This window comes from Cebus imitator, unplaced genomic scaffold (assembly GCF_001604975.1).
Source record: "Cebus imitator isolate Cc_AM_T3 unplaced genomic scaffold, Cebus_imitator-1.0 Scaffold1, whole genome shotgun sequence".
Classification (NCBI taxonomy): domain Eukaryota; kingdom Metazoa; phylum Chordata; class Mammalia; order Primates; family Cebidae; genus Cebus; species Cebus imitator.
Window position 1 is genome coordinate 16768794 of NW_016107316.1, and position 12110 is coordinate 16780903.

A 12110-nucleotide genomic window follows, 5' to 3' on the forward strand; every position below is an offset into this window, starting at 1 on the left:
TGAAGCTCAAGGGCCCATGTCACCAGGACTCTGCTTCCAGAGGAAGCTCTGAAGTCTACATCCACACATACCGGGTGTCATCCCCATACATGCCCAGAAGTGGTGGGTACAGTCAGCCAGGAGGCCGAAGGACCGGCCTCAATGGCACCTCTCCTGGACAGGGGTGCCCCTACCTTGCAGTTTTGGCACATTCCTCCAATGAAGAGGGGGTGTTCCAGGGTAACGTTGAGACTCCCACAGGAGATGCAGATGTCTAGAAAGCAGAGCGAGGGGATGGGGTGAGTCCACCCAAGGGCCTCTCCCTCCCCGGGCTGGAGCCCAGCACCAGACCAGCCACAAAAAAAGGGTGTGCCAGAGCGGCAGCCAGAAAAAGAGTCCAGGGTGTTCCATGGAAAAGGGAGGCACTGTGGCCCCAGTCTCAGAAGGCCACCACTTCAGAGCACCAATGCCACCATCCGTGAACAGAGATGGAGTGACAGGAGGACAGAAACCTGCTCACGAGACACAGCCCTGTCTCCAGGCTACTCTGGAGGGATTCCGGGGCCATCCTCAAGTCCTGCCCCTGCCCCAATCCTCCCAGGCCCTGAGGGTCCTAAGCCAGCTCCACTAGCACCTGGCTGAGGGAGACAGACCAGGGATGACAACGGTGAGCAAAGGTGAAAGGCTGAAAGGTGACCGGCAGGCGAGTTACATCACATCCAAGAGGGGTGCCCTCCTCTGGTTACTGGGGAGTCCTAAACCCTGAAGACCAGCCCAGGCCATTGACAGGAGAGTAGGATTGACACCAGGAAGATGGTGTGAGAATCGGGGTGGAGGTGGTGTGACACGAAGGACACCGTCCCTGGTCCCTGTCATTCAAACCTTCCTAAGTGCCTACGCTACTCTGCCCCACACCATACTAGGAGCACTGGAGTTTCCAGGCAACAAACTCACCCTCAATGTTCCGGCACTTCTGCCGCACCTCGTACACCAGCCGCTCTGCAAGGGGAAGAGACCTGGCGTCAAGAGGCCGCCATGCCCGATCTTCGGATGCAGGCCTCCCGGTGCCTCCCTCTCCAGAAGCAGGCCAACTACCTCTTGTGCGCTCATCGATGATCTCCTTGACCTTGGGCTTCTCCGTTGTGCTCTTCCGGGGCTTTTTGGCTGGTGGAGGTGGTGCGTAGGCAGCTGCCTCAGGTTCCACCCACATGTCCGTGTACACTTCTTTGTAGGGATTCTTCTCCTCTGGAGCAGGAAAGCAGGGGCCAAGGTCAGTTACAGGCTGACAGGAAACCCCAGCCCCTCCCCCACCCTCCTTATAGGGAGGTGCAGCCTGGTCTCCAACTTGTTCCCACCTCTCAATTCTCTGGTTCCAGCCAGCCAACGGCCAAGCAGGTCATTCGAGTCCTGCCCTGGGTCAATGGAGACCCTGGCCATTCCCACTGGGCCCCTCCGAGGAGGCCTTGGCCACCCTCCCTAAGCATGGCTTTCCCAGCCCTGGTGTGGATCTGCCTGGCGGGCAAGGGTGCCAGATGGCTAGGTGCCCACATTTACCTTCTGGTGGCTCCAGGCCCTTGGGACCAGAGGGCTGGAAGCCCCCCAGGGCCCATTCAATCATCTGCTTGTTCTGCACCTCCACGGCCTTGGCAGTGTCACTCTCGTCGCTGTCGTGGCACACTGGGAACAGCTTCCCCGCACGGCTGCTGGCCACCTGGAGATCAACACACCAGGGATGGGGGTGTCAGGACAGGCTGGAGGGCAGATGGGTAGGGCTTAAGGCCAGACTCTGAGTAGTGAGGGTGGCACGGGCAAGGCAGGGGGAACTGCTAAGGAGGAAGAAGAAGGGCACACAAGTGGCAACTGAGGTGGGAAGGAGTCACTGCCTCCTGGTCCGACCTGCACTCTGACTTCCAGGCCTTCTAGTGCTCTAGGCACCTCCTCTGAGCTCCCAGCAGGGACACTCACCTGCAGGACCTCATAGATTGCTTTGCGATACATGGGCTGCTTGTTGTACGTGGCCTGGTGGAACGCACTGCAAAACGAGCTCAGCGGCATCAGCTTCTCAACACACACCTGCGGGGACAAGCCAGGCCTTGTTTGCTGCTGCTTCCACTTGCAAGCACCCACCCGTGCCTCGCAACTGGCAGCGGCTGGGAGCACTGAGAGTCAGTCTCAGCCCTGGAGGGGACCAGATGCAGTGACAAACAACAACCCGACACAAAGAGAGGAGTCCAGACCAAGAGTAGGGAAGTACCTGAGCGCAGGTGGAAAGGAATTCTAGTGAATATGTTCCTGGAAGGCTAAAACTGGGCCGGCATCCTAGCTCTCTGAGCCACAGGTGCAACCTAATTATCCCTAAGGCTTCTTCCAGCCACCACAGGCAGTGTGGGGATGAGTAGAACCCACTTCCATCACCCCGATTCCAGACTGCCCCCAGCCGAAACCACAGGCTCTGGGATCAAGAACGTTCCCCCCACCCCAGGCTACTGCCAAACCCACAACTCACCACTGAGAACTTGCCGTCTCCGAACCACATGACCCAGCGGGTGCCTTCAGCTGCTCGGCTCCGGCCCGTCATCCACCAAGACACAATGCGGCCTGGCCACCAGGAGAAGCCCCGCAGTTTCCCCCACACCAGCTCCCCAATGCCAAAGCCCCGGCCGTCCTGGAGCCCCAAGGAGCAGAAATCATTACACAGTGGTCACGAGGCCCTGCCACCCTGATCCCCCCATGGCAACCCCAGCCCTGGGCATCTGGGGGGCAGGACAGCCAGGAGGGAGCTCCATCTGAATGAGGCAAGACAGAGCAAAATCGGGGAGACGAAGAGGCCCGGGGTCAGGTGGAGAGAGCGAGCGGCCCGTGGGAGATGGAGAGAGGAGAGCAGGACGGGAGGAGCTGGCAGTGGAAGGCCCCCGGAAAGAGCTGGCCACGGCTGGTGAAGAAGCAAGCCGCTCACCTCGTACTCCGGCTCATCATCGCCTGCTTTGGTGGCATTCTTGTCCCCAGCATCGGCTCCCACGGGCTCTGGCGTGGTGGCCACAGTGGGGGATGCGGGGTCAGTGGGCTGCTGCACAGCAGGAGGGCTGGCCTCCTCCACCTTCTGAGACTCCCCGGAACCCTGGTTTTCTTCCACAGCATTCATTACTGCAATAACCTTGGCTTTCTTCTCAGCCTGGGGAAACAAAAAGCAAGTCACCTTGACCTCTCCAGGAATTGGCAAGGCCACCTGACACTCAAGGGAACCTTCTCAACAAGTGTGTCAAAACCTGGGACAGTGACAGAAGGTCAAGGGCTGGAGAGAGCCAACCAACTGCCTTGCCATGAAAACTGGAAAGACCTGAAGTAGAGAGGTAAACTCAAATCATGAAATTCCAGCCTTCTTTTCTGCCTTTTAGGAAAGCTTCCTCCCCAATCTAATATTCCTCAACCTCATCAGCATATCAGTTGCCCACCCTATGATATAGAAATGTTAATTCTTTTTCTTTTTTGAGGCGGAGTCTCACTCTGTTGCCAAGGCTGGAGTGCACTGGTGTGATCTCAGCTCACTGCAACCTCCACCTCCCAGGTTCAAGTGATTCTCCTGTCTCAGCCTCCTGAGCAGTTGGGATTACAGTCATGTACAACCACACCCAGCTAATTTTTGTGTTTTTAGTAGAGACGGGGTTTCACCATGTTGGTCAGGGTGGTCTCAAACTCCTTACCTCAGGTGATTCCCTGCCTTGGCCTCCCAAAGTGCTGGGATTATAGGCGCGAGTCATTGCCTGGCCTATGGAAATGTTAATTCTATCCAAATATTAATCAGGCACTATTGTTTAGGCACAGATATTGGTTCCACCTTCTCCTATCTTACTTCTTAAGACTAGGATCTTCAGCCAGGCATGTGCCTGTAATCTCAGTTACTGAGCAGGGAGGATCACTTGAGCCCAGATGTTCAAGACCAGCTTGGGCAACATAGCAAGACCCTGTCACCAAAAATTTAAAAAGCAGGGGGGACCCTCTCTTCTTCTCCAAAACTTCCCTGGGAAATCAATCCCTCCTATTCCTGGTTTCCAGGCCACAATTCTAGTTCTGTGATGTCTGCTGACAATGAAGTCACTGCTCTGGGTTTAAAGAGCCCATCTCCCCCAGCACATGCTCAAACACCATAGGAAGCTCCCCCAAGAGCCTGCCTGTTCCCATGCTCAGATGCCATGCTGGAGTTCTTATGGATCACACCCAGAATGTATTGTTACCAGATTCAACCCCTTCTGTGTGCACCCTTCAGATCCATAAATACATGTATTCATTCAGTTATTTACTGAGCAGGCACTATAGACCAGGCGTGCTCTCTGCCATCCCACCAACAAATTAATAATCCAAACCCCAGTTATTCTCCCATTGCACAGCCTCCATCCTTTCACCGCATCACACTCGTCTTTCAGGCTACGATCCACGCGCCCATTCCTTTTCACAACCCGCTCCAGGATCCCTACAAAGGAGAATGAAATCCTTGATACTTAGCGGAGAACCATTAACCTCTTACTGAATCTAGGAGACACGGCCCTCTGACTTCAAGGCTCCACACCCATTTCCACCATACTAGATTCAGATGGGGGAAAAACCCCATTTTCTACATGCCTTTCAAAGGCACTTCCCCCAGGGGCCTAGAGCTTCGAATGCAAACCCAGCCTCAAGGGCAAAGAGGATGGGGAAGCACCGTGGAGTATGAGGAAGAGCTCTAATCTCAAGTCAGAGCCTCACAACCAGCAGCTGACTCTGGAGCAGTCCTTTCTGGTAGGAGATGCTCCAATCTAAAAAGGCACTTGAACAGGAGGATTTCGGGCAAGCTTTCCTGCCCTGTTTAAGAATCTGGTGTACATATGGACGAGTGATTCCAAGGATTCTCCCAAAGCCTGTCAATGGACCCCTAGATCCAAGGGTTCCAGGTTAAGAACCTTTGTTTGAAGCTCAATGGTCTAAGGTATTATCTTACAGATTCATTTAATTTCATTGAGTCTTCAAGTTTTTGCCTCCAAGCCACAGACCAATTCTGTTTCTTATGGTTATTCTGAAAACACTGAAGATGTTACTCCTAGTTCTTCCTTTGACTCAACAAATTCTAAAACAGGATAATGCATCCTTTGCCCCCAACCCCCAAACAGCTGGGAAAATGAGCTCATGGATGGTGGAATGAGCTCAGGGATCGGACTGCGGGGGTGGAAGAATGCGGAGTAATTGCTCATCGCTCCCTAGTCCCACTCTCACCTGGCCAGGACTCTGCCCTCCCCTTCCTACTATCAATTAGCCATCACCTCCTCTCCCAGGAGAAGATGCACTGAAGTGTAGAACCCCTACGGGGGAGGGCGCCTCCCTGCCTGGGATCCTCAGCTGCCTCAGTTGCCCTCACAGAGGAGCCCACACCCCGCTGCTGCTCCTCACCCACCACTCCTTCTCAAGCTTCAGGCATGGGTGGCTGATCTAGGGTGGTGCCTTGGATGATCCAAAGACCCTGTTTCCAGAGGTGATGAGGCCCCTGAGCCAGTACAAGGTCTGCAAGGGGCAGGGGGCGGGAAGCGGAAAGGACCCGCTATCACTTCCACGGCAGAGGCAGCAGCAGGTGGGCCGGGCTCCTCCCCTGGCTCCCCAGGTCTAGGAGTCGTGCCTGACACCACCCTCAGCACTCCCCCACGGCCCCTTTGTCTCTCTTCTCAGCCCCTTCACAGCGAGTTCCTGAACATTCTTCTTCCCCCACAACTTCCCCCAGCTTGTCAGCTGCTGCGCTGCGAGCTGTTCAGCATCCCCAGCCCACTTGGTGCAGAACACGCGCCCGGCCCGGTGAGGGCGGCGGAGGAGGAAGGGGCCTCCGTCGGGACTGGGGCAGTGGGGTTAGGGAAGGAAGAAGGGGGTGGGTTAGCAGCGGGAGGCCTGACGAAAGGAGAAGAAGGGACAGACGGAGCTGGGTGGGGGAAGGGCATCATTAGAATAGGCCTGTCTGGGGCACTGGGAAAGCACCCCCTTTCCTCCTGCACTCCTACCTTCCTCCCCGGCAAACGGTAAGATAAAACAGGGGTGAACTCGAGGCTCTCCCATTTGGGCTGCAGGCTGCTCACCCCCAGGAGGGCAGAGAGGCCAGGTGGCATTCAAGAGAGACACCACACCATTTCCCCACTCCCCGCTGGCTCACGGAAGCCACTGGGCCTGGAGTCCCTCCAGCCTGGGAAATCCACCGGGAACTCCGGTGACTACTGCCTCCCGTCCAGTCCCATCTCCTCAGGTAGCTGTGCCGCTTCCCCCTCCCCCTCCCCCGGCGACTGCAGCGCTTCCCATTCCAAAGGTCAGAGGTCTGCGCGCCACCGCCTCCAAGCCCACGCGGCCTTGCGCTACCCTGGTGTCACAGGCCGGTCCCCTGTCAGGGTCGTACTGTGCCCTCCCACCCCCCACCACTTCTTTTTGGCGCCCTGCCCTGAGGCTTCCAGGAACTCGCAGGAGAGGAAGCTGTCCCTCTCCAGAGGCCGCGAGCTGGCAGGGCCCTGAGGACAGCGTGGTCCCCAGCCAGGAACGCAGGTCAACAGGGAAGTGCCAGGCACCCATCTGCCAGCGCAGCTGAAGCTGCCTCCAACCCAGCTCCTGGGCCACCAGCTCCGCATGCCCCAGCTTGCAGTTACCACGGCCCGGGCTCCTGGCCGGCTGCGCTTCCTGTCCCCCCAGGGCGCCAAGTGCCACTGGAGCCCACCAGGAGTGGGGCCTTGGGGCTCGTGGGCAGGGAGGCGGCGGCCCAGCACTAAGTCAGCATCTCCGGAACTCAGGCCGGGCCGGGACGCCGCAGCTGCTGCGGGCCGGGGAGGCATACTTGACTCTTTTCGAACCCGGAGGGCTGCAGAGATCCTCCCACCGGCCCTGCCGCCTCCCCGCCCCCGGTCTCCCCGGGGCTCCGTCCAGGAACCTACCCATAAGGCCAGGTGCAGCCCCTCTGCGGTAGCGCTCAGGTGTGAGCCCCGGCCCTGAAGCTCTGGAAGTAGTGCCCGTCTGGGGGGAGGGGAAGGGGGCGATGGGGCTGGGGGCGGAGGGGGCCACTGTGAGGGGAGGGGGGCGGCGGGGGGGAGGGAGGGAACATTTTCTTTGTCTAGGACTCCAGGTCACGTGGGCCCCGCTGGAGGGCCTGGTTGGCTGCGAGCGGCCCGGGGAGGGGGGCCGGCGCTCCGACGCTGGCGCTGGGCCAACCCCTCTCCTCCGGTCCGAGGGGCGCGGGGCCGGGGGGCGAGGCCGTTCCCCGCCCGTTCCCAGGGCCCGCCCAGGCCGGGCGGCATGGAGCGCCCCGCCTCCGGGAAGGCCGCCCGGCCCCTCCCCCAGCTCTGGAAGAGATTAGCGCGGGGCCGGGGGCCCGGGAGGGGAGTGAAGGGGCTTCTCCCCAGCCTCCTGCCCGGAGGGAGCCGGGGGTCCGGGCGAAAGCAAGCCGTAGCTTTCGGACGGCCTCGGAGAGCCGGGAGAAAGTTGTGAAAAGTGAGTTTCTCAGAAGCACANAAAAAAAAAAAAAAAAAAAAAAAAAAAAAAGAAAAAAAGAAAAAGCTTACAGATAGATAGGAGGCCCAGGAAGCTGCAGGAAAACTCAGCACACAGACGGAGAGTGACAGCAGGCGCGCGCAGACATTGGGAGCGTTCCAGATCGGGGAGTGTTTGGGGGAGCTCCCGCCTCCACACTACAGGTGAATGGCGGGGGGAACTCAAAAAGCGCGGCGTGAGGCGGTCAGGCTTCGAGTCCCAGGGCCCCACCGTCACTCCGGGCCTTCCCTGGATTTCTCATTTTCCGATTTGCAAGGTTGGTCGGGGCAAGGGCGCTCCTTCAGAAGTTCAGCAATTCCTTCATTCCCAGGCTCAAACATCTGCAGATCAAGAAGACCTGACTCCTCTCCTGGGGCCTCCAGGTGCGGCCTCCAGGTGCAGCCTCCTCCATTCAAGCTCCCTCCTCCTGAACAAAGGCACCTACCCCCAAGGCAGTCGCAGTCTTTACCCTCAGCCCTCTATTTACATTGGTTGTAGCATCAGATAAAGAAATAGACCCTGTTGGCTCTGCCCTCAGGGGCTGAAGACTTCACTAGACTTGCAGAGATATGAAAGGATCACTGTAAAACAAACATATGTAAAGGTAACTATGTCACAAATACCAAGCAGAAAAAATGGGCGGCATGGACGACAAAAGAGGTTAGAGGTGAGTTCCAGGTGAGCTGACTGGGTCTGGAGGCTGGATCGGACTTGGGATGAGGTGAGATGGATGGGATAAACAAGAGCTGCCAGGCTGGGGAGGGAGGAGACCCTCGCCCACCTCCACCCTCCCAGTACACGACATGGCAAAGGTAACAGCAAGCCTTCAGGTGCATCCGTGGGTATATTCTGTAGCAGGGAAGAATAACAGCAGGTTTTCCGATAAGATGAATGGGTATTTTGGAAAGATCAGCCTGGTTTCAATTGGCAAGATGAATTAGAAGGAAGAAGCAAGGAACTGAAGGGAAATGCTCCCAACAGCAGACGGCTCTTTGGGCAGCGACACTTGTTAGAAGATCTGGACTTGGCTGGGTACGGTGGCTCACACTTGTTATCCCAGCACTTTGGGAGGCCAAGGCAGGAGGATCACAAGGTCAGGAGTTTGAGACCAGCCTGACCAACATGGCGAAACTCCTTCTCTACTAAAAATACAAAAATTAGCCGGCTGCGGTGGCTCAAGCCTGTAATCTCAGCTACTCAGGAGGCTAATGCAGAAGAATTGCTTGAACCCAGGAGGCAGAGGTTTCAGTAAGCCAAGATCATGCCACTGCACTCCACCCTGGGCAACAGAGCAAGACTCCATTTCAAAAAAAAAAAAAAGAACTGGACTTGAGTTTTGTTTCCACCACCATGACCTTAAACAAGTCACTTAACCCCCAAGAAATCTGTTGTCTCATCTGTAAAACAGGAGTGATGACATCAGCCCTCTTGGGCCATGGAAAGCCAGCATCTCCTAACGACAGTGAGACAATTCCCTAGGTGCCTGGCTCCCAGCCACAGTCACCTGGGACATACAGGTGCTGGTATAATGAAGTCATGAGATGTGTAGTGAGGGAGCCTCCCCCCCCACCCAGGGCCATCAGAGCAAGCAATCCCTGAAGAGCAAGGACCCCAAACCAGAGAGCCTTCTACCTAGAAGACTTGGGGGGATTCAGATTGCCCCCAACCCTGAGACCCAGAATCCATACAGTTAGGAAAAGAAGCTCTTCTAAAAACAAGCAAACAAAAACACAGGCTCTCTTCTGTTCCAACCCATCTTTCAACCCAACTAAGTTATCAGCCTGGTAGGCATCTGCAGGGGCTCCCCAGGCAGAAGTGAGAAACCCGGAATTTGTCCATCTTGCCTGCTCCCAACCTCTAGGGAATGCGATATGACTTGCTTAGCTGCTTCTCTCACTGATACCTCCTCTGCATACATGCCCGGTCAACGGTCAACGGGACTGAGAACTCACCTCAGGTCTCCTCTCAAAAGAAGTTTCTGGGCTGGGCGTGGTGGCTCAAGCCTGTAATCCCAGCACTTTGGGAGGCCGAGGCGGGCGGATCACCTGAGGTTGGGAGTTCAAGATTAGCCTGACCAACATGGAGAAACCCCGTCTCTACTAAAGCTACAAAAATTAGCACATGCCTGTAATCCCAGCTACTTGGGAGACTAAGGAAGGAGAATCACTTGAACCTGGAAGTTGGAAGTTGCAGTGAGCCAAGATCACACCATTGCACTCCAGCCTGGGCAACAAGAGCGAAACTCCATCTCAAAAAAAAAAAAAGGAGTTTCTGGTTCTGGCTTGGTGGCCTTTTTCAGACACTGTCTCATGTACGCTACCCCCTCTTCCCTTATAACATGGCTAAACCCCTTAGACTCCACACTCTGGTCTTGGGACACATACTATAATGATGTGTATGCAGCAAGGACTGAAACTGTCACTTTATCTTGGCCGACATATTAAGCTATTCCCTCTAACCATCAAAATTCGTATTCTCATCTTTTAATGTTAAAGTCAAATCTTACCTCTTCCACACAGCTTTCCAACAAGCAAAAGGAAGCCTAGGCTCAAAGGTGTCCCCCTACCAACCTAGAGCATCTTCCCTCTGCTGTAACTATGCAGATGGGAAACACTGCCTTTTCTAGACCCTAAGTCACTTAAACAGAGATGTGTCTTCTTTGTAGTCAATGGACAGAGTCAGACCCCAAAGCAGAAGAGACCCCAAGATCTAGGGCAGGGGTGATTTTAGTAAAAGGAAAAATCCCGTTACTAAAATAGGGCAATCTTCAAGGATCCTCAGGTCACACATGCTCTTCAGCTTCCAAAGTAAACCTCCCTGGTAGTTTACCAGATAGGTCTTTTGATTGAGATAAAGATAGCCAACCTCAAATAGCAGTATCATGTAAAATAAGCCATGTTCTTGGATTTGTTATTAAAGTATGTCGAAAGGAGGAACTCCTGGATGAAAAGAAAATGTGCTGGATGTCAAGAGCCTAAAAGAGGTGCTGGAAAGGAAGTATTCAATGTGGTCCAACAGAGAGTGACCTGAGAGCGAGGGCACAGTTCCTGTTTGGCGGGCAGACGACAGTGATCCCACAGGCCACCAATGCCCGATGAAAAGACCCCTAAAGGACACCTCTCTGCCCTGATCCTGTATTCATCAAGCAAACTTCTAATTCTAATTACATTTTCCTATGACTCTGATACCAGCAAGTTTACAGAAAACAGCAGGACAAGAATTACCATGGGCGTGGCGAGGACACGGTCTGTTATCGGTAAATCTAACATTCCGGGCTGTCTTTGAACCTCTCCTGGGTCTTTGAAGAGTCATGATCATAAGTGTGTTAATGTGACTTTCCAGCCTCAAAGAACTGAGACGAGACACTAGGCCATCATGATACCTCACGAAAGAGCAGCAGTGCCCAGAGCTCATGCCCGACGTTTTAACTCAAACTTCAGGGCTCCGTGGCATGCTCTGTCATAAAATCCAGTTCTGGCAGGATGAGGGTAGATTATGTTGCTGCCATCCCACAAGACATTTACCATATGAGTCTCTTTACTCTAAATCAGAGAAGCTTTGGCCCCTATAAAGCCATCTGCAAAGCAACACATGGGAAGTCACTTTCTGTTTTCCACCCAACATGTATTCCCATCAACCCCAACACCAGGGGAGACCTGATCCAGACAAAAAGAAAGGTGAAGATGGATGTCTGTTCTGAACCCGTCCTTCTCCCACCTACAGCTCAAAAGCCTCAATGCCAATCAGTCAACACTCTGCATGACATTCTAGGCCCCCACGAATCTGGAGGCCTCTGTGTGATAGCACGAAGCCCACGCTTTGCCCGCCCACTTGCTATTCCACATGCTGTTCCTTCTTCCTGGTAGGCTCCTCCCCTTCAACTTTCACCACTAAAACCCTGCATATCCTTCTACACCAGTCCGCCAGTGACCTCCCCATGAACGTTTCTCTAGCCCTGCACTGTCCAGGACGGTAGTTAGTTGCTGCATGTGGCTATCTGAATTCAATACAAATTAAAATTGAGCTCCTCAGTCACACTGGCCATATTTCAAGTGTCCAAGAGCCACATGTGGCTGGGGACTACTGAACTGGATGGCACAGATTTTAGAACATTGCCATCATCCCAGAAAGTTCTTTTGACAGTGCTGCCCTGGCCCCTCGCCTTTATCCTCTCCTACTGTCCCTTATCTTCAACCCTGTCCCCACCACACTCCCTAGCATTTTGTAAGCCTCCGTTAGGACCTGTCAGCCTTTGCCTGTGCGAAGGTGATTGTGTACTCATCTTTCTGCTTTGTAAGATTAAATATTCCTAGAGGGCAGGGACTGGATCTCATTCACCTTCGAATGGAAGCAGTGTGAGCTAGAGCACCTTGCCCTTATATGAGAGGATTAAAACTGTTTGCCGAACTGAATGCAGTGTCATCTCAGGAGCCTTATCCCAAATCCATTGCCCAAGTTCCAAGTTGGAGAGCAGATCCATTTCATAGCAGGAATTCTCATTGTTGCTAAGAGGTCCCAGTCTAGGGCTCCCAAAAGAGGCTAGGAATCTTTGTTTTTCTATTCCCTTGCTATCCATATGGAGGTTGCAAGCAAATGACCAGGACTGGGCTGCT

General features: G+C 54.7%; 1 protein-coding gene across 7 annotated transcripts in view; it reads right to left on the bottom strand.

The window, feature by feature from the left end:
* The window catches only part of DNMT3A (DNA methyltransferase 3 alpha), a 113916-nt gene that overhangs the window by 12290 nt on the left and 89516 nt on the right, over positions 1–12110 (bottom strand). For 4 of the 7 annotated variants that reach the window (XM_017527076.1, XM_017527092.2, XM_017527073.2 and 1 more), the window contains exons 7-13: positions 2936–3151; positions 2486–2644; positions 1945–2052; positions 1534–1690; positions 1075–1224; positions 934–978; positions 174–253 (exon numbers count right to left, since the gene is read on the bottom strand). In XM_017527076.1, the coding sequence (XP_017382565.1) occupies positions 174–253; positions 934–978; positions 1075–1224; positions 1534–1690; positions 1945–2052; positions 2486–2644; positions 2936–3151 (915 nt within the window). Of the gene's footprint in view, positions 1–173; positions 254–933; positions 979–1074; positions 1225–1533; positions 1691–1944; positions 2053–2485; positions 2645–2935; positions 3152–4340; positions 5592–6623; positions 6839–6905; positions 7007–12110 lie in introns of those variants that run through there. The other 3 variants (XM_017527104.2, XM_017527121.2, XM_037737862.1) reach the window with 3 other exon arrangements.